The sequence below is a fragment of the Amblyomma americanum genome, chromosome 11 (genome assembly GCF_052857255.1).
Source record: "Amblyomma americanum isolate KBUSLIRL-KWMA chromosome 11, ASM5285725v1, whole genome shotgun sequence".
In the NCBI taxonomy this organism is placed as follows: Eukaryota; Metazoa; Arthropoda; class Arachnida; order Ixodida; family Ixodidae; genus Amblyomma; species Amblyomma americanum.
Genome location: NC_135507.1, coordinates 113,995,545 through 114,017,640, shown reverse-complemented (window position 1 = coordinate 114,017,640; position 22,096 = coordinate 113,995,545). Strand labels below are relative to the sequence as shown.

Sequence of the window (22,096 nt, the reverse complement as noted above, 5' to 3'; positions counted from 1 at the left end):
CAGTTTCATGAAAGGTTCGAAGCCATAATACAGAACTCAAGAGAAACAGCAGGTAATACCTATTTGAATTGGCAATGCATGAAGGAGTCTTTTTAATGGTTTCTGAGTATTAATTGCCCACATTAGCGTAAGTATAGCCAGAGAGGTACCTAATGTTTACGGTATTTCGAAGAAGGCCACTTTGTGGAAGTCGTAGTTTTTAAAAAGTAGACAAACTTGATAGCGCGGGTAGCGTAAGTTGTAAGCTGGAATAATAGTTAAGTAATCAAAGTCGAAGTTTCGCTTCCGTACATAATTTTGACCGGACACATACACTGGTATCTTATTTTTAAATTTGTTCGAATAATATAGATTATGCTTCATAAAGTGCTCTGAATTAATGCTATATTTGCCACTGCTCGAATGGCTGCTTTCTGCAGTGTGTAAAGTTCGTTACTCTAGTTATCTGTGGTAGTCCTCCACACCTGAAGGCAGCAATGCAGATGTAAATGCACGAGAAAGTGTAGTTGTTTTTTTAGCTGGAACTGGTGAAGCGGTTATGTGTCTAGTAATGATGACCATACAGTGGCAACCCTTTTTACAAACATAGCCTATATGTCGCATCTACAAAATATTTTATTCCCAAATTATACCTAGAAATTTCATAGAACTCTTCTGAACAAGACATGAATCTTCGAAAATGGGGCGGACATTAGTGTCAACATTTTTGTTTTTGGCCCTGAATATATTGCACTTAGCTTAGCGCTCATTTAAAACAACGTCATTTAATCTGAACCATCAAGAGGGCTATATTAGAAAGGAGTTTTTTTCATACTTAATAGCTTGAAGGCCCAGTCCATAAACATCACTTTGCTGTCATTAGCATAGAAAACTGCCATAGCAGTATGATAAATATTGACTATATAATTTGTGTATATGAGGAAGAGAAGGGTATCTAAAATGGAATCCTTAGGCATAATTGTAATTATGGGTATGACTTCTGAGTCAGAGTCGCGTAACTATTTCACTGTTTGAGCTGTCTGAGATAATATTTTATTTCAAGGCTTTGCGTATATCTAACATATGCCTGCCATAAACAAATGTCATATGTGTTATAAATGACTTTCAAATTTAAGTCGAGCAGAGGTGATTCGCTGGTACAAAATTTTAAAAGCCATTTTACCGTGGAATAATTATTTTATTTTTCAGGGTGCTGAGTGTGACAAGACTTGACTACATGTCTTGCCAACTTAGAGAGCACTGTGAAAACAAAACTCAGGTGGAAGCTCTTTAGGTCTTTCTAGTCAATCGATTTCTGACCGTCATCACGGAGTGTTGTTTTTGGTGATGTCTGAAGGGTTCTTTTAGAAAGGCCCATATTTCCTTAGTACTGTGTGATGTTGACAACTTTGTCTCTATCTCTGCGCCTATTACGTTAATGTGGGCTGTCAACGTGTTATGAATTCACAACAAAAATTCGCAACAGGCTGAGCACGCATTAAAAAGCATGGACGACCTGTGCTCCGCATCGTTCCAGCACGCACCGTCCGGAAGCGCGCCCACCTTGAGAACGTAGTACATCTGCATGAGGCGGCAGACTCCAACCAGCGTCGGAGGCATCACGGGCACCACGAGGCTGTTGGAGCTGTCGAACTTGTGGCGCGTGTGCGGGTGGATCTGGTCGCCGCGGTACTCGAGCACCGTGTGCGTCGCCTCCTTGTTCACGCCCAGCACGCCACGGTCGATGAAGAACTCCACGTGCTGCGACACAGAGCATCACGCTGTGCTGGGGGAACAGCGTCGAATAATGATGATCGAGAAAGGCTGCGGCAAAACTTCCACGGACTTTTTATACACTTTTTACAGACTCCTTTAGACTTTACTTTTTGTCTACAGACAGTTTATAGACTATTCACAGAGCAAAATCTACAACCGCCTTAATTTCTTTTCGTCTATATGCGGTCTATAGACTATCTATACACGAAGGTCTAGAATAACCTTAATTTTCCTTTCTCTACAGACGGTCTATACAGCATATAAAGACGGAAGTCTAAATGCCTTAATTTCATTTTGTGTATGGACGGTCTGCAGACTACCATACACTAAAGTCAATAACCGCCTTAAATTCGGTTTGTTTATAGCCAGTCAATAGGCTATCTATAGACCAAAGTATATAACAGCCTTAATTTTTCTTTTTGCCTTGACGGTCTAGGCAAGAAGACTAATGTCTGTAACCACCTTGATTTCTTTTGTCTACAGACTACCCATAGTCTAAGTCTATGACAGCCTTAATTCCTTTTTGTCTATAGACAGTATATAGACTACATCTAGACTAAAGTCTACAACAGCCATAATTTCCTTTTGCTTATAGATGGTCTATAGACTATCTATTGCCTAAGGCTACGACAATCTTAATTTCCTTTTGTTTACAGGTGGTATATGGACTATCTATAAAATCTATAACCGCCTTAATTTACTTTTGTCTATAGACGGTGAATAGACGACCTTTAGACTGAAGTCCGTAAAAACCTTTATATTCGTTTGTCTATAGACGGTCTATAGACTAAAGTCTATCACGGATTTTCAATAATTACCTTAATTTTCTTTTGTCTGTAGACAGTCAATAGACTATCTAATGCCTACGTCTATGACAGCCTTAACCTGCTTTTGGTTATAGACAGTCTACAGACTATTCATAGGCCGAAGTGTATAACAATCTATTCACTGTCTTTTGACTAAATCTATATCATTTCAACTTCTTTTTGTACTTCGTGCCAAGGGGAACCCTGCAACGGTTGACCTTAGCTATAGAGTCCTCTACAGTCTTCGCTGTTTCGAAAATTAATAAAGTATTGGGTGAGGACACAGCAACGCCCTCCTGTATACTGTTTTTAGAAGCCTTGAACAGCTCCTTTTCTTTATGCGGTGATTTATATTGCAAACACAAATAAAGGAAATTTAATGTTAGCAGGTGAAGCGAGGAAAAGCCATTCCTGAAGTAAGCGTGGCCGCAAACTGTACGACATCAAACGAACCCGCTCTCCCTTAAAAAAATCTATCGAAACAATGCCATTTCATCGTTCTATCGTTACTGCCCAACGCGCTTAACTCAGAAACGTTTCAAAAGCGTTTCCACATTTCTCTTTAAAACCCTGAAAATAAAGAGGGGAAACATGTGTGTGGGAATTAAATGATGTGCCCATCTCTTAGAAACATCGTTACAAAAGTATCAAAAAACACGGTGCAATGCGCGATTAGCATCTTGCATTTATAACTTTGCGGTTTGCATTCACATGCAATGCAAAAGTGCTGCGACACAACGATCACAATGCCAGTATTTTTTTATCATTCCTCCCCACATACCTGCTGCTTCGGAGCCGATGACACGCTGGTGTCGTCCACATATCAGTTTTCTAAACCCAAACACACAAATACTTTGTTTTAAAATTTTTAGTTATTCGAAAAGTGTGCACATATTATTCGGTGGGAGAAACGACACGTATGGTTAGACAAGTAAGTTTCGGTTTTGTTTTCGCGAAAACAATGCGGTTTTTAAAGCGCGAGTGGAGAATACATCAAACGTCGTCTGTTACCAGATTACGCTACACACGGCAAGAGTGCGAATGGTGAAGATACGCCAGTGAAATGGGTTTCACGTTTTACCCCTTTTTCCAAGAGACGGCGGAAAATCATTCGGGGTACAAGCAACTGTTGCGCGGATGTGTCGGTGTCGTCGGCATGTTCTCCCGTGCTACCCGTTCTCCCGTTTGTTACGTTTCCAACGAAATCCAACTAAATCGTCCTCTCACGGTAAGTCTATACGATTATATAGAAGACGCGCTGTATGGGCGGAACAGATTGTCTGCGCAGCGACAAACTTCCTATCCTCGTTTGTAAGCTCGGTTACAAGCAGCTGCAGAATGAATGCCCCTTTTGCCTGTGCCGCTATGTTGTTCCTAGCGCGCGGAAGGCAGTCGGTACAAAACGCGCGATGGTCAGCTCTTCAGGAGCTGTCCGCTAGCTTTTTCGTCATGCAAGGTAGATGCATAACCAGAAATATCAGTTAGCCCGTGAATGACGGCCGATATGCAAATATGGGTTAGCGCCATGTGAGCTCGATTTACTTGGCGCCTCCGGAAACGCACACTCAAGTTCTCAGGTGGCATACGCAGCGATTCTGGGCAAAGGCGTTTTTTGAGCGGGAAACCGTTCATGAAGCAATTTATTCATATAATGTAAGATCTCACTATAACAATCTATATATGCGCAGATCACCCGACGGCAGGCTTGTACTTTCTTTTCTATTCACGTTTTTCTGATTGTCAAGCGCGTGGCCGATTGGTTATCTATGGCAGTCATAACTGTTCGATGCGACCGCTGGAAACATTTTTTTATTTATTACAGAGACCTGCATCGTCCGTAGGCATTATTGCAAAAAATGAAAGTTTTGCTACATATCAGATAAATAAACCATTACCTTCAATATTCGTATAACAGTGTCTTGTACGACAGTGACGTATATTCCGTTCCTAGAGGCTAGTTCATGAACACCGCTCACGCGTGATCAAATTTCTCTAGCGGCATTTGTGCGAGAGGCACAGTTTCTGTACTCAGACTGCTACATTACGAAAACGGCAAAGTATCTCGGCGCTTAATTGCGCAAACAAATGCAATTCAGCTTGCGCTGTTTGATTTTGGCTGCGCCTGTGGTTGTAGACGTTAATTGTTTCATTGAAATAGTTCCTAAGTCGAGGGTGTTTGTTGCTTAGGGCAAGAGCCACCGTTTTACTGCGCTGTTCAAGCTGCACTTGAATGAATAACTAAGCGAATTTGAGACTGGCGATTCCGCGAATAAAGTTTGGTGCACGTCTATAACGTCCTGCTGGCTTGTTGGCTAGAACATTTAATAGTTCATTTATTTTTTTCGAACCTACCTGTGGCTTGAAGACGAGACAAAAGTGCCAAAATTTTTGCGTTCTTTACTGTCTGTAGCGTTAATTCAAAATTCCAATATTTATTGTTGCTTCATAATAGCTTAGAATTTAATAACTTAACCAATTTTAATAACTTAATCAATACTTTAATTACAACTACCGACTTGGCTCTAAGGCAGACTACTTGGGCTACTGTTAGCTCGACTTCCGGCTTGTTTAAGATGTGCCCACCTCATGCTCTATCGCCGTCGTTCGCGGGTGCTAGGGGGCTGCAGCAAGCGCTCCATGGCGCAGCATGCGTCCAAACCTGTGCCAAACGTTTTCGCCTGCCAGTGCTGTTCTGAGCTGCGGAACGGAAAAAAATAGCCCCCGGGCCCATCGCTCTGCGGGAGAAAAAGCCCATGGCAGAAAAAAAAGTAAGAGACACTTAGTTACGTCACGTGTTCAGAATGCGACAGGGTTAAAATCTTCAGACCGCTCGGCCTACTTCTGCTCCTCCTTCAGAGCTGCTCGCCGCATAAGCTGACCCAGTGCAGCCACCAATACTCCGTCTGCGGCGACATACTTCCGTGGCCGAGATTTTCCACTACGCTAGACACACGCTGCATTGGTTGTAACTACTTTCTGACCTGATACGCGGAGCTTTCTAGACATGTCGGCACGAAGCCACCATCCGCCGAGCCCTCAACCGCGATTTGCCATGCAGCAGCGCACCTGAAAACTCGGCCCTGAGACGTGATCTCTGATTTCGCACACCCTGGCGACCAATCAGCGCTCAGTCATGCCACCTGCCAACTGCCCACTTGGCAACGTCATGTGGTCTCATGACGTCACACATCCGTGACCAATCTGAGCTCGGCCATGTCATTTGTCCCCTTGACGTCATCGCTGTCTCGATCAATTAGCAAATTTTAAGACTAACATGCCTGGTTTCAGTGCGAAAGTACTACTTCACATGGTTCGAACAAAGAATCTCGCATGAAGCCTCAGAATAACTTTCAAGCTCGGGTTGGTTCGAAGGAGCGTCGCACCAGCGGCAGCCAATGGGAGGAAGCTCGGGTAAGTTCGGAGGGAGCGTCGCGCCTGCTTTAGCTATAGCCGATGGAAGAGTGACCTTGAGGTTCACCTTCGCCAAACCTAGCAGGCGAGCAGCCCATGAAGAGCCCGCGGTGGAGTCGCTGACCTCGTGTTCACCTGCAACACAGTCTCGCGGTGTGCGTTGCACATCGCCGTCTTTATGAACTTTCGTCAGCGGCGCCAACAGATCGGATCAGCTTAGCCTCGATGAGTGCTTAACCTGAGTATAACATAGGAGCCAGACGTGCCGTCGACTCAGCAAAGCAAAACCACGAGCCAACCAGGCTAAACACATGCTTTCGCACGTCTACTCGCATCATCGTCATCGTCATTATCATCATCAGCCTGACTATGTCCACTGCAGGGCAAAGGCCTCTCCCATGTCTCTCCATTAACCCTGTCCTTTGCGAACTGCGTCTTCCTTATCCCTGCAAACTTCTTGATCTAATCCGCCCACCTAACTTTATGTCGCCCCCTGCTACGTTTGCCTTATCTTGGGATCCACTCCATTGCCCTTAAGGATCAGCGGTTATCTTGCCTTCGCATTACCTGCTCTACCCGAGCCCATTTCTTCCTCTTGATTTCCGGGATGTCATTAACCCGCGTTTGTTCCCTACCACATTTTTTCTTCATGAAGCTTAATCCTACGTAATTGCAACTATTTGGTGCTGGAGGTGGCGTGCGGCGGATGTTGCCGCTGTGGAGAGCACGGACGCACGCTCTTTGCAGCAGCAGCGCTTTGCTCACTCACCTGGATGAGCTTGAGTTTCAGGCGCACCTCCTCTTCGCTCTGGTTGTCGATATCGGCCTTCAGGCGCAGACTCTCCCCGCAGCAGTAAGCAGACCGTTCGAGGGCGCTACGCAAGCTCACCACTCCCTTCTGGCAACAGAGGCAGCACACTGCACGCTTGTCTTGGCCCATCAACGGTTTCTGCGCACACGCCGGTCACATATGTAACCTCTCCTGTAATCGCCGTGCCAAGGCAGGCATCTGAATCACGACATGCATCCCTCTAAGATGATCATGATGATGATGATAATAATAATCTTTATTCGACCATCACGTCGCACATGATGACAGAGGCCCGGAGTAAACGCTGCCCATTGACAGCTTGACAAAGCCCAGCATGGACGCCTACATTTTGGCAATAGCATATATGAGGTCGAGAAGCACATTTCTTTAAAATATCACCACGAAGTGAAACAATATCACAATAAACTATAAAAAGCATGCAGCAAAGCGAGTCGCTGACATCTTTGGATCAGAGTACGGGTAAGAAAACAGAAAACACAAAAGCAATAGCACTCGTTCAAAAAAAAGCACGCTCAAGGGAAAAAAAAAAGCTAGTGCTAAGAGCAAGAAAGGTCATGTGTGCGAGAGAAACAGTTCCGCCAAACTTTTAAATGAGACATCCTCTAGATAATATTTTGTTCTTAAAGTTGGTTAAGTATTCGTTGCAGCCTTTTTTCTAACGTGTGCAGCCCCTAGGCAGATCGATATGTTTATATTTCCAATTGATCCCCGCGTCTTGCTGCGTATGTCGAAATTCGTTTTTGCGTGCTTGAAGAAAAGACGTGTAATTAGACAAGTCTTATTTAAGAGCTCGACACAGACGATAAGCCAACGTTTTTGTGTGGGAATGATTCCGTACTTGGGGGAAATTTCAGAGGTGTGGTAAGCCCGCGGGACGTTTCCAAGAAGACTCAGAAAGTTCTTTTTTTATTACACCTATCTTGTGTAAGTTTGCTTGAGTTGCAGAGCCCCAGACCAAGCCACAGTAACTAAGGCGAGAATTTAATAGGGAATTATAAGTTAGGAGCGTTGCACTTTTTGCAAGTACGTGCCAATTGCGGTAGAGAAGACCAAGAGTTTGGGACAATTTCGTAATTAAGTGCAATATATCATCGCGCCAAGACATATATTGATGAAATGCAACTTACAATGTTTTGAACGTTGCTACTACTTCTAAAGGAAAGGATGTTAAATATGTAGTATTACTTGAATGAACTAACTTGTTTTTGATCGGAAGGTCACAACTTCCTTTCTTTTGATACATTGTAATGCGTTTTTCAGTGTCCATTGGACTAATCGTTATAACACGTAGTTTGCTTTAATTACGAAGTCACTTAAATTTTCCCCACATATGCACTTGTGTCATCCGCATAAATAACGAATTTTGCAAGCGGCACAACACGAACTATGTTATTAGTGTAGACATTAAAGAGAAACAGACCAAGAATACTTCCTTCAGGAACACCAGAACAGACAGGATGCATTTCAGATGTGAACCCTTGTAATGTAACTTCCTGTTTGCCATATGCTATGCATGATATTATGAGGGACACTACGTGCCCCCGAAACCCTTTTGTTCAAGCTTTAGGAGTAGCAAATTTTTATTAATAAGACCAAACGATTTGTAAAATCAATAAAGACACTAATGACTATTCGATTTTGCTGAACCTCCTTAAGTTATGTGTTCTTTCTGGTACAAAAAAGCAGATTCAGTGGATAAGTGTTTTCTAAAACAACAATCCGTGCTCGTAGCTATAGTTTTTTCAGATTAAAAAGAAAGAAGTTGCTTATAGATAATTTTTTCAAGCAATTTGGACAATGTTGGAGGTATTCATAGTTGTCTGTAATTGTTGACTTTGTTTTTGTCAGCATTTTGTAAACGAAAGACACAAGTGCACATTGTATACCGCTAGGAAAAACAGCATTTGACATACACAGTTTCATGATATGTGTAACAAATGGCAACAAAAGTTCAAGAATTAATCGAACCGGCTTCATCTGCATCCCGTCGACGTCACAAGCCGTATTGATATACACTGCACAAAAAGGCGTCCATACCTGAGCTTCCTGCATATGTTTAAGAAATATTGAATTTTGAATCCAAGTGACGTCACTTAGATCGTTATCAACAAGAACAGCCCTATAAAAGCTGAAGAAATGCTTATTAAATGTGTCTGCTAAATCCTGTCCGGTAATTTCAGCATCATATATTTCAATCGAAGAAATAGGATTTTGATTACTACTGCGGGCTAAAAAATTACTCAGCTTCTTCCGCATGATTTTTGAGTGGCCATTATTTAAAACTAATTTATTAGCAAGATGTTCAGTTGTCGTCTTTTAGAGTTCTTTGTTAAAGGGGCTGAGAAGCACTGCTTGAACGGATGCCGGTTACACTTTAGATGTATTCTTTACGTCACAGAGATGCTGGCTCAAAAATAATTTCAGGAATCGATGCATAGGAACGGGAATTATTCAATGAAGAAATTTCAAAATACAAGCAAACAAAATGCTGCCCTCAACTCGATTTTCGCGCTGCTTCCCAATCTCATTTCACTCTCCCAATGACGATACTTGGGGGGACCAATCAGAACAGCCTCTCTGAGCCCGTCGCCGAAGTTTGCGCACCATGGTTGCCTAATCGCTGTAACTCGTTCATACCAAGGCCGGTAGCTCCGTTTTCATTGTTACAACAGCCATTTGAACGCCCGGTTGACCCAGCGATGCTTCATCGTCACGTCGACGGCGCAGAAGGGAGCACTGATCAGTGACATTCCCTGACTTGAGGATCCCAACTCGAGCGCGAGATACTGCGACGAAGCGGCGGCCTGCGAAAGATACTAGATACCTTTAGGATAGCGCGTACCGCTACTGCTTACTGCGTACCATGGCCGCTAGTAGAAACGCGCTGGTTGGTCACGGCGAGCAAGGCGCGCGTGCTGTTGACTGCTGTTGACGGGAACGTGGCGCGATCTGGCGCTGCCGCCCGGTAATCGTCCACAAGCCGCAATGCGCACCGCTAAATGTGAAACGAATTGCTTTTTTCTTTGCATCCTTCTTTGGGATCGAAACGAACGCTTATGGAGTGCAATGGCTCGATCGTATCGATTCAGCTAAGCCGTTCTCAGATACATAGAGAGTAGCCAGAAGCGCTGTGCGCTAGGTCGTAGTATGTGTACAGAGAGGCGCAAACTCCTTCGAAGCCAAAAAATAGCCAGAGCCTCTTGTGGGGTATTTTATTTTTACTTGCTTTACAGCTCTTTTATCTAAGGCAACCAAGTTGGTTTTGTTGATTTAACACAAAACGCGTCAACTTGACAAAACATGTCTATATTTATTAACACAATTTGCAGTATGTTTACTGTTTGTCCAATCATCAAGCTCCCGCCCAGTGATGTCATATCCACTGCTAAAAACCGCCACTGTGTGGTGACACCGTCAGCGCCATGAGTTTGTGCGAGCTAATGAAAATATTGAAAACTGAGGTACACGCGGTTCGACCGATGCTAATAGCATCGCTATTACTCATTCTATGCAACCAAAAGACAAAACAATGCACTGATTATCTGTGTGTGGTTCCCTTTAAGGCGCTTTCGGTAATTCTTAAATGTGCGTAACATAGTGGGTTGTCTTGTCTTAGTAAAGTTATGATACAGCCTGTTTTTGAAACGTATCCGGCGAAAAAGCTTGGGAGTTAGCCACAGTTTGCGAAAGAGCCGATTTCTTTGCACGGTATTCATAGGAAAACCATCCCTGTATATTAGCTTTAAAGTGTGCAAGAACTCGTCTAAGCTTTGTTTGGATCGCTCATTGAAAGGATGGACTGAAGACAGGTATTTTTGAATGTACACTTAAAGGGGCTGTGTAGGGGGCTCTCTTAAAGTTGGGGCATGCCTGGGATATTGAAGCACGCCGCTTCAGGAATAGTGTCCAGCAAGGATTTTTTAAATGAACTTTGTAGAAGCTGAGTTATCTGTAGTTAAAATTTGAACTTCAGCGTCTTCGCGCCTTTCCCTCTCCTCACGTCACTTTTTGCACGCTGGAAGGCAGGCGCTCCTTCGCCGACCCCCCTCTGTGAGCGGAGCTTCCCGACCCGCCGGAGATAAGCGGCTTATTGGCCGCGGCCAGGGTAGCTGCCTGACGTCTGAAAGAATGTAGCCAATGGCCACCTCAAACCTTGTCTACGCAGATGCGGGGGACGAAGGAGGGTGTGAGCATGAAAAAGTCGCCGGGAAGGGCTCGAAAACTTTGACGCGCGATTCTGGGTCGTCTGCTGCGTGTAGAAGAGTACTATTTGGCTTCGGTTTTCATGGAAACACAGTGCAGTGTTTAACTTAGTCAACGTGCTCTCCTCGGAAGGTGTTTCAGAGCCCCTTTAAACGTAGATAAGTTATGGCCATTTGTTGTTTGGAAAGAATTTGGGCGTTGCGTATCATGTATTGTAGGCGTAGTGAAGTCTACACAGGTAGAAATAAGCAAACAAACCAAAAATGCCGTGGTCCGATATATTGGACAATGGCATGGCTAGTGTTGTAGCCATTTACCCAGGTTTAGTGCCGTAAAAGCTTTTTTTAACTTCCGAAGCCATGCGGCTGACAAGATGCTACCCTCTCAATGGTACAGTTATGTGGGTAAGGCAGAAATCAACAGCCATGGAAACCAAGAAGCATAGGGCATATTTTTAAAAATTTGTGGTGTTGATAGAAGATTGTTTCCTCTGCTTTCTAATAAACTATCTATAAGCCATCAAATATTCACTAATAATCTTCATTCACCAACAGCACAAGCTAAAAAAATATCCCCTTTGCTCCTTGGTTTCTGTGGCTGTTGGTGTCTGTCATATGTATAACGAGCCCCTCATTTCCTTTTCCTTGTTTGCTTAGGTAGGTGGGTAGGTAATAGGTATGTAAATGGGTGGATAGGTAGGTCGGTAGGTAGAAACAGGAGAGGGTTAATTGCAGAGATATGGGATAGGCTCTTGTCCTGCGGTGCCTGTAGTCGGGCTGGTGATGGTGATTGTATTGTTACGTGACGGCCAGCCGAAGAATGAGACGGGTTGACTGATGGTTAACGAGATGATTTGAATGGCCGCTGTTTTAGCGCGAGGGCTCTGTCCCGCGCCATTGCAAGCTACGTCTTCTTCGTCATACTACCCGGGGACAGCCAGCGATCGTCCCGATCGGTGGCAATCAGACGCGCGAAATGGTGATGGGCTTCAGAGGATGGTTGGACAGGAACGAGAAAGGGGTGAGGTGCTGGCCGCCACGATGGAGGAGATGGCTGAATGATTCCTGGTCGGCGAAGCTTCTTGGGTGCAGGTCACCAGCAGCCGACAGCCGAGGCCACAGGACGCGCCGAACGGCATGGGCAGGGGAATGGTGTTGTCACGTGTGAGCAGCGTCTTGGGTCGGTGCGGTCGGCAGGTCGGGTCCTTGCGTCAGGATCAGTTCATCGTGCGAGTGGTCTGGGCGGTAGACAGGGCGGAGGAACAACGGCGAGATCGGTTAGGGTCTGAAAGGCTGGGGCACAGTAGGGCGACGCAGGCCAGGAACTCACAGCCGACGAACACGGCGGGCGCATGCGCGGAAACTCCAGGACCAAAATGGGGATGAACTCCGCACCTCACACCAAATGTTACGTGACGGCCAGCCGAAGAATGAGACGAGACGGGTTGACTGATGGCCGCTGGCCTAGTGTTGTTGTTGCTTTCCTCACAAAATGGCAAACCACAACAACACTAGGCCAGCGGCCATCAGTCAATCCGTCTCATTCTTCGGCGCGAGCGCTCCGTTCCTTGCCACTGCCAGCATCGTCTTAGTCACAAAACAGTATGCTGGGCGAGTTGATGTTTAACTTCCATATCTACAGCGCTAAAGGCGGGACAGAAGTTACTCACACAAGCCACACAACAGAGCGCTAACTGACAACTGGTTTTTGTTGGACGGCCAGCAAGCTTTTATACTTACTGGCTACCAGAAAGGAAATAAAGCACGAAAACATCAGAAAAACATGCGCGGAAGTAACTAGTACCGGCGGAAGTGTGGAACGTGTCAAATCTAGCAATCAAGATACTTCATCTCTTTCTGTGACAATGCTATTGAAGGTGCGCTTATACAAAAACCCTGCAATCTTGCAATCATATGTGCCTCGATTATTTCTCTTGTCAATGCGTCACGATGTTTTCCTATCACGCTGCGTTCCCTGTGCAGCGGTTCACAGGCTTCATTGCCACTTTCTTTCGTTTCTTCTGTTTTGCAGGCTCTACAATGTTTGGCTACGTGGCCTGAAGTGGCCACACGTGCGACATTGTCATGATCCTTTTTTAATCTTCTGTTGAGACAGCGGCCCGTCTGTCCAACGTACCTCTTCCCACAAGGCATGGGCAGAGAATAGACGACCGCTTCTTGACAGGTAACGAAATTTTCACCGTGCCTAACAATATTTTCTTAGTTTCATGCGATTTCTTTCAGGCTCTTTTACTTGCCTTTCTTCCCTTTGAAACCTTATTTAGTTATTCTCTTCCGTGAGCAAAGCTTCCGTACTGCAGTAGTGCGAGCATCTGAAAGCTTTCACCACCCAACACTTCCCCTCCATTTTTCTCCATCGTTCCTCATACTCACCCTTTGCCTCGTGCACTTAGATGGTAGACTATTTCATATCATCTTTGCTGTTTGAATAGTGGTGCCCCATTTTCACCCAAAGCAAGCCTGTCGACGGCCTTTAGCTGTACTTCAAGTACATAATTTGTCGCAGATACCGAGCACTCACCATAGTTGGGAAACGTCAGTCACAGTATTGTTGTATAGTTAGTTCTTGTTTCCTTTTCAATGTGAACACCGCCAGAGGGCTACAGTTGTGTGCATATATATGTGCGTGCGTCGCTGAATAAACTGGGTTTCGTTCCATGCGTTTGCTGTCATGGTTCACGGTCTTGGAGGGCGGTTCACGCCTACACTACATTGGCGACGAGGATGAACGGAAGAGCGGGCGTATCAACCTTTTCGCTTCCAGTCATGAGCTTTTCCGGACTCGTACCACCACCCCCATTTCTGCCTGTTCCAGGTCGCCCGACTGTTCCTTGGTCACAATGGGTGCGACTATTCGAGAGCTACATGCTGGCTTCGGGAGCGTCTGATTTTTCGGCAGAGCGTCGCAAAGCCCTTCTTATCCAGAGTTTGGGCGTCGAAGGCCAGCGAATATTCTTCACGCTTCCTGTGTCAACCAAAGACGCCAAAAAAGGTGAGAGCGCTACCGCTAAGGATCTGCCAGCAGATAGTGAGGGCGCAAGCACCGGACTGTTGCCAAAACAGACAGAGACGGCACCTTCGCCATATGACGATGCGGTTACAGCCTTGGGGAACCATTTTACCACCCGAACTAATATCGTCGTAGAACGTCAGCGTTTTCGAAAACGCGTCCAGCAGCCAGATGAATCTATCAACGAGTATGTTGTTGCATTACGTGAGCATGCAGCTGCTTGTTCGTTCGCCGTGCTTGAGGATGCGCTCCGGGATCAATTCCTGACAGGCATTTCTCCGCAACATGTCCGTGAGCGTCTGTTGCTCAATGGCTCGAATCTTTCTTTTTCGCGTGCTGTGCTTGTGGCCACTCAGCTAGAACAGACAACTCAAGACGTCCAAGCTTTTGCGTCTGCAAGTGTACAGCATGTTGCACCTAAGAACAACGCCCCCTTCCACTGCTTTCGTTGCGGTTCTAATCAGCACTCGGCTGCGTCGTTCCACTGCCCGGTTAAAGGGAAACGCTGCCATTGCTGAGGTCGGGTCAGCCATTTCAAGTCAGTGTGCAATAAGGATCGACGCGTTGCTTCTGTTCGGGAACTAAGCAGCGAAGAACGCAGTGACGTTGCAATCATTCTGGTAGTGGCCGCATCCACTCACCCTGGTATTCATATTGATGTCTTAGTAGGAAACACCAGCGTAGCATTCTTAGTTGATTCGGGATCAGCAGTTTCCATTATGTCGTACAGCCTCTTCAACCAGCATTTCTCCAGTAAAGCACACTGTACTGCCCCGCTAGTTAAATTATTGGACTATTCAAGACAGCCCATACCGGTGCATGGATGTTTTCTCTCTGAGGTTACGTACATGGCTCGTACAGCATCCATTTTGTTTTATGTCGTGTATCGGGGCACTTCGCTTCTCGATATCGATGCGATTAGACCTCTTAATCTACGAATTGAGGGCCCATCCCTTTGTTGCCTTGAGACAACTGCCACTGCAGCTGGTAGCCAAGAACGATGTTCTGTAAAACAAACGCATCCGTGTTATTCTGGGCTCCCCAGCTACTTAAGAAAAGAGTTCCATTGTCTGTTTGGAGAGGGCATTCGTCTGGCTAAGACTTTTGTTCACCAGGTCAAAACGCGTCCATCCGTCCAACCCACTGCGTCTAAGCTTCGCCGCCTACCACTGTCATTACGACCTTTGGTCTCAGAAGAACTTCGTCGGCTGGAAGAGACGGATGTGATTGAGCGCGTCAACGCATCAGAATGGGTCTCCCCTATCGTCGTGGTAAAAAAAAAGGATGGAGGGATTCGCCTCTGTGTCGACCTTCGAGAAGCCAACAAGGTCGTCGTGCCGGACAATTTTCCGCTTCCCCACACTGAAGAACTTCTGCACAGCCTTGTGGGTGCAACACAGCTTTCCAAGTTAGATCTGGCATCTGCTTATCACCAAGTTTTGCTACATCCAGAGAGCCGTGATTTAACAGCCTTCGTAACACACGATGGACTTTATCGCTTCAAGCGTGTGTGCTTTGGATTAGCTTCCGCCCCCTCGGCCTTCCAACGCATGATGTCGCAAATTCTTCAAGGATGTTCTGGTGTCTTGTTTTACATGACCACATCATCGTTTTTGGAAAGAGTGAAAACGACCACTGGGCAAACCTTGCGACCCTTCTCAGGCGTATAAAAGAAGCAGGGCTCAAGCTAAATGACAAGTTTGTATTTTGCACAAATGAACTTTCATTCTTGGGCCACAAAGTCACGCCCGATGGCATCATTCCGCAACCTGAGAAGATAGAATCCATCAAAAACATCCCTGCTCCCACGGATGCTGCTGGTCTTCGATCCTTCTTTGGCTTAGTGGAATATTACGCAAAGTTCGTTCCAAATTTAGCACATGTTGTCGAGCCTATGCTGGCCCTTCTTCGCAAGAATGTGCCGTTTATTTGGTCTGATAATGTTGATGCCAGCTTTCAAAAGGTTAAGTCCATGCTCGATTCCGGGACAGTGCTCCGGATGTTCGACGCATCTCTTCCAGTCGTTGTCGCCACAGATGCATCCGACTGCGGCCTCGGAGCAGTTCTTCAACAGATGCATGGGCACAAGTTATTCACAGTGGCGTTTGCGTCAAGGACTCTGACGCCTGCAGAAAGAAGGTACGCCGTGGGAGAACGTGAAGCGCTCGCGTGTGTCTGGGCTATCGAGCATTGGCACACGTATCTTTGGGGGCGCCACTTCACACTGTACACAGATCACCAGGCTTTGGTATCTCTCTTGTCAAGTCAAGGTACTGGTAGACGGCCGCTGCGCATAGCACGCCGGGCAGAGCGAATTCTTCGGTATAACTATACGGTGCAATACCGGAAGGGATTGGAAAACCAAGTTGCAGACGCTCTGTCCCGTCTTCCAGTTGCGTTACAGCAGGACGAAACGTCTATAGACGAAGTGGTAGCATTCATTCAAGCGCCATCGTGCATCACCAAAGAGCAATTCCAGCAGAGTCTAGCTGAAGACAACACGTTACAACAAGTCATTTCTTACGTCCAGTCGTCGTGGCCTTCGCACAAATTGCTTCCGGTTGAACTTAAGCCATATGGCAAGGTACAGCAAGAATTGTTCGTTGTTGATAACTTGTTGCTCCGCGGAGAGCGTCTTATTGTTCCAGAAGCACTGACTCCGCAAGTGATCGCCACAGCACATGAGGCCCATCCCGGAATTGTCAGGACGAAGGTGCGTCTACGAGAGCGGTTTTGGTGGCCGGGCATGGATCGGCAAGTCGAGCTCCCGATCCAGACCTGCAGCATCTGCCAGGGAGCAGACAAGAGCGCCAAAGTATCTGCTACACCACTGCAGCCAGTGCCATTCCCAGACGGTCCATGGCAAAAGATGGCACTCGACATCGTGGGACCCCTGGAGCGAGCTCCGCATGACTGTCGGTTTGCGATTACTCTGGTGGACTATTTTTCGAAGTGGCCCGAGGTACACTTCAGCTCCGACGTCTCCACCACTACAGTCACAAAGTTTTTGCTTTCTGTATTTTCCCGTGAAGGTTACCCGGATGAAGTCGTTTGTGATAATGGGCCACAGTTCACGTCTAGAGAGTTTGAGCAATTTCTAAAAGATCGTGGCATCCGCCTTCTGCACTCATCCTTGTATCATCCTCAAGCGAACGGGGAATTTGAACGCTTCAACAGAGTTTTCAAGTCGTTTGTTCAAGTGGCAGCGTTAGAGCAGCGTCCGTTTCGTCAAGCAGTAATCGAGTACCTTGGAATTTACCGCTGCACTCCGCACGCTACTACGGGGCTTACCCCTGCATTACTGCTCCATGGACACGTACCAAGAACAAGACTTGATATTGTCGGATACCCGTCGCCTGCCTTTTTCAGCTCCCCAGACTCTGAGCTGGAGCGCCTGCGCGAACGGGTGAAGAAGCAACAGCAGTACAGTAAGAAGTATACGGACAGCCGCAGGTCTGCGAAAGAGACTACTGTGAAAGTTGGGGACTATGTGCGGGTGAAGAAGCCAGCTACTTCGTTCAAGGGAGACTTCGCTTTCACGGGTCCCCGCAAGGTAACGAAGAAATATGGGCGATCGTCTTTCCGTCTCGACGACGGCAAGATATGGAATGCGGCCATGCTATCGAGGATTCCAGCGCCGCTTCAATCGTGGAACCCCAGCGAGAGTGGTGAGTGTGTCCGCATCCAGCATGGGTCGCCTTCTGACGCCCCACGATTGCTCGGACCAGTTCTTTACACTCCGGACCCACCTCAAGACACAACAGAGGCGTTGCTTCCAACGCCGGACCCTCCGCGCCGTGTGCTGCCACCTCGCAAGAGACGACCGCCTGACCGATATGGCTACATGTAGGCTAGTGTGAACTCTAGGTGAAGAGTGCATGAACGGACTGTGTTGTGATCATTTTTGTCAAACTGCAATGGTTTACATGTACATGTGCATTTGTTATTAGTAAATCCTTTGAGATGTTGCAATACGTACTAATCCACTAATTCACTAACCTTAACACAAAGGGAGGGAATTTGTTGTATAGTCAGTTCTTGTTTCCTTTTCAATGTGAACACCGCCAGAGGGCTACAGTTGTGTGCATATATACGTGCGTGCGTCACTGAATAAACTGGGTTTCGTTCCATGCGTTTGCTGTCATGGTTCACGGTCTTCAAGGGCGGTTCACGCCTACACTACAAGTATCATTGCGCATTTTTAGATTCCCTGAATCCATTCATGTTCATTATATATCCATAGTGCTCTATGCTTCAGACAGCTGTGTTTCTTTTCGTTTTATTTATTATTTCATCATCATCGTCATTCATTGGGCTCTTAAAGACCTTTTACATCGTATTACATAAGGGGGGGGGGGGAGCGGCGATGTACATCGAACAATACACGGAAAACAAATTCAAAGAAGTTGAAACAAAATTAAGAACCCAGTAAAGCAGTCTAAATATACAATGGCTACAATAAAGAGAATATCAATACAACCAGTACAATACAAAACAATACAATACAACGAACTCAAAATTCAGTTAACACAGATTCAAAGAATGCGGTCAAATAGAGCAAGGAAAGTACAAATGAGTTGATCATGTACATCAACCATGGAATGTGAAAGGCAATTAAGATAATTTTAGTGCTCAAAGGAAGGCTGTAACAGCTCTTTTAATTTAACAGGATCACGTTCCATGACAGTCGAATCTGAAAATTCATTCCATTCCTGCATTGCTGTTGGTACAAATTATTTATAAAGGAGATGTTGATCTATGTAGACGCTGGGCACTTGTGCTGTTGAACAAACTTAGTGATCAACGTGCTGTTGTCTTCTCCCTGCTTTCGCATTTTACCACTCTCATTATTTTTCAGCCAAAATACTTGAACGCCTTAACCACGGAGATCTCGAGCTGTAAATCTGGTTAACGTAAACGTGCCATTATAAAGCCTAACGCATGATTTTTCTGCGCCAGATCTGTCTTAGAGTTCCGCCTTCTTTACTCAAACGGCTGCCGAAGCTTGGACTTTCCGGTGGTCTGCTAGAGAAACGATATCACTTTGAGGCATGAGCCCCGATAAGCGAGTTGTTCTCGGATGGCCATTCGCCGCCGTAACAAGTTAAATGATAATCTTTTCCTTTCAAGCACATCCCCTGATGTAAGCCATAAAATTAAGTGCGATAAAGAATTTTCCTAAGCTCTCTTTTAACCTCGACCCTTCCTTTACCTGTGCAGAACTGTGAGTCTAAAAATTGATATGCAGAAAACCAAAGTAACGTTCAATAGTCTCGCAAGGAAACAGCAGTTTACGCTGGTAGCGAGGTACTGGAAGTGGTAAGGCAACACGTCTATGTAGGGCACGCCTTGTGCTTGGAGTGCTGTGCCATATGCGGCCACTCTATCCTCCCAAACTTCTTAACCTCATCAGCCCACCTAACTTTATGTTGCCCACTACTACGCTTACCTTGTCTTGGCAACCAGTGCGTTACCCGTCGGCTATCTTGCCTTCGCATTACATGCCCTGCCTAAGCCCATTTCCTCTCTTTATTTCGACTGTAGGGTGTGATTAACCCGCGTTTGTTCCCCCACCCACTCTCCCTGTTCCTGTCTGAACGTTACATCTACGATTTTCCTTTCCATAGGGTAGTCCTCAGTTCATGCTGAACCCTTTCCGGTGGCCCCCACGTTTCAGACTCATAGGTGTGGTTTTCCGCTGAGATACAGCTATTGTATACTTTTCACTTGAGAGATATTGGTAAACTGCTATTCATGATCTCAGAAAACCTACCTTATGTGTTTGACCCCAATCTTGTTCTTATATTTATTTCACTTTTCTCAAACGGATCTGCGGTCACTAACTGCCCCAAGTACACACATTCCCTTACCTCTTCCAGCGCCTCCCTACCAATTGTAAACTGCTAATTGGAAACCTAACTGCCATCGCATTAATAATTACAAAGAACAAAACTTAGTTATCTCCGGTGTCCCTCTGAATGGCATGGATAAGAGCTGCGACAGGAGAGGCTCACGAGATACTGCTCGTCCATGCAGTCGATGTGGGGTCCGATGATGGTGAAGTACTTCATGCCCTGCGGCGGCGATGCGTACGGGATGTCCATGGTGACCTTGACGTAGTAGCGCACCGTGCAGGGCTTCGACTCGAATGAGCAGGGAAGGTTGCTCTCAGGCAGCTGGAACCGGAAGCCGAACGCATGCTGGCCCCGGGGTAGGATGGGAAGGCTGCCGTCGCTTTTCTCTGCAGGAGACGGTAAAATAATGCGCCAAACGTGACCAACCTTTGTCGACACCCGCTGTGGACTGATCTGAAGTGACGCTCGTGTGCTGTTTGCACTGAGGCGGACTTGTTCTTTCTTAGCAGTGATCTTCCAGGCAAAGTCTAGGAAATTGTGCCAAACTTTCTATAGTATTGTACAAAATGAATAAAAGGAGAATAGATCATTTTAGAACAAGTGCCCACACTTCGCGGTTTGCTGCATTACTTCGGTGGCCAGTCACAGCAGTGAACGGAATCACCATTTTACCGTTTTACTCTTTTAGACAAGCACAACGATCAAAATTCTGGCTTTTATTGTCTTATTCTAATCCCTTGCATTGGGCAACAAGAAAAGCCATAGCAGCAGAGTATTTTTTTATCTCGTACAGACAATACATGGTATGCTGGAATGAAGGCTTGGTCACGCTATGACTAAATAAATGATGTCGTGGCAGAACAATGCAGCACTATTTCTGTGCGCAGTCGCAGCGCCAAAGTATAAACAATGGGGGCCTGTAGAGGTGGTGGCAGCCTCTATCTCTTTTCAAGGAAGAAGGCGGAGCGTAAGAGGAAATTACTAAGAGATCTGAACGATAGCGAGAAGCTTAAACAAGTGCAGATTGGTGTTTAATATGGTAAGGCATTGAAAAACGGGTGTAAAATAAAATGCCTCAGCCCGCAGTATTGATGCCTACTGAGCCTAACGCCGATAAGAACCGTAAAGGAATCGTAAGAAATCGTAATGTCTTAGGCAGGACAAGCCGCCTTCTGGCACCCGAAGGTGAAAGCCAGATATGTTATACGAAGCTACAAAGAGAAACCACTGCCGGAGTGCCGGCCCTAGGGGACTGACCTGACCTCCGATGGGAACGACGAATTGAAATTGCTGTAAAGAAACGAAATTGGCTTGTCGAGAAGAGGTTATGGGGAGTTCGGTAATAAATGGGGACAAAAATTATATTGGGACGATAAAAAGAACGAAAAAGAAAGTGTCCCTGCCCGTGCCACTAAGTATAAATGGGGACAGCGAAATTTCCAGTGATTGATCCACTGAACTTTAACGCGATAAAGTTAAGGGTTAAGTGTTAAGGTTAAGGGTTAAGGTTCGGTGTCGATGCCCTTAAGAGAAAACTTAACAAAAAATCTCCAGAAAAGCATCCTAAGTGGGTCTCATAGATTGCGGGTGGGCCGCATAGGTCACGTGACCTTGTGACGTCATCACAATCTGGCCACCACGAAAGGTTCAGTGAAATCTTAGTCGCGGGAGGTTATTCGAGGACAGCAACCTGAATCGCACGAGCCACACCGGTGGCAGCACCTACCACCGCAAGGCAGTGGTGCATGGCTTAACCACTGTGCCACTGCGCCAAAAGTGATATGAAGACTGCCAGCTATCAATGAATGTAAAGTAGACGATGTTCTATTCCGTATATATGGCCATTCCAGGCATAATTTCACCAGCTAAAGCACGATAACACCAGGAGAAGAAGAACACAGGACAGCGTTGTCCTGCTTTCTTCTCCTGGTGTCTCGTACTTTCGCTGGTGAAATTATGTCTGCAATACACCAACTAGCCCCCATGGTTACCTTGTTTTATGGGCATTAACCCATTAATGCTGTCGCGTCGTGCACGTAAGGTGGAGCTTAAGTGTCCTCCTGATATTTACTAGGGTCTCAGACAGAAAGAGAGAATCCTGGCAGAGGCCGGAATCCCCGACTTTCCACCGTTAATAGAGGTCCATGTTTTCGCCGGTCAAAGGGAGCCTCGATGCTTACTCTAAGGCACTGCCGACAGAGGCG

The 22,096-nt window shown here is 46.0% G+C and overlaps 1 protein-coding gene across 1 annotated transcript in view; it reads right to left on the bottom strand.

Moving 5' to 3' along the window:
- LOC144110070 (arrestin domain-containing protein 3-like) overlaps positions 1–22,096 on the bottom strand; it is a 547,381-nt gene that overhangs the window by 65,603 nt on the left and 459,682 nt on the right. Inside the window, exons 4-6 of the mRNA XM_077642885.1 lie at positions 20,052–20,278; positions 6,742–6,921; positions 1,543–1,740 (exon numbers count right to left, since the gene is read on the bottom strand). Coding sequence (XP_077499011.1) covers positions 1,543–1,740; positions 6,742–6,921; positions 20,052–20,278 — 605 coding nt within the window. The remainder of the gene's footprint in view (positions 1–1,542; positions 1,741–6,741; positions 6,922–20,051; positions 20,279–22,096) is intronic.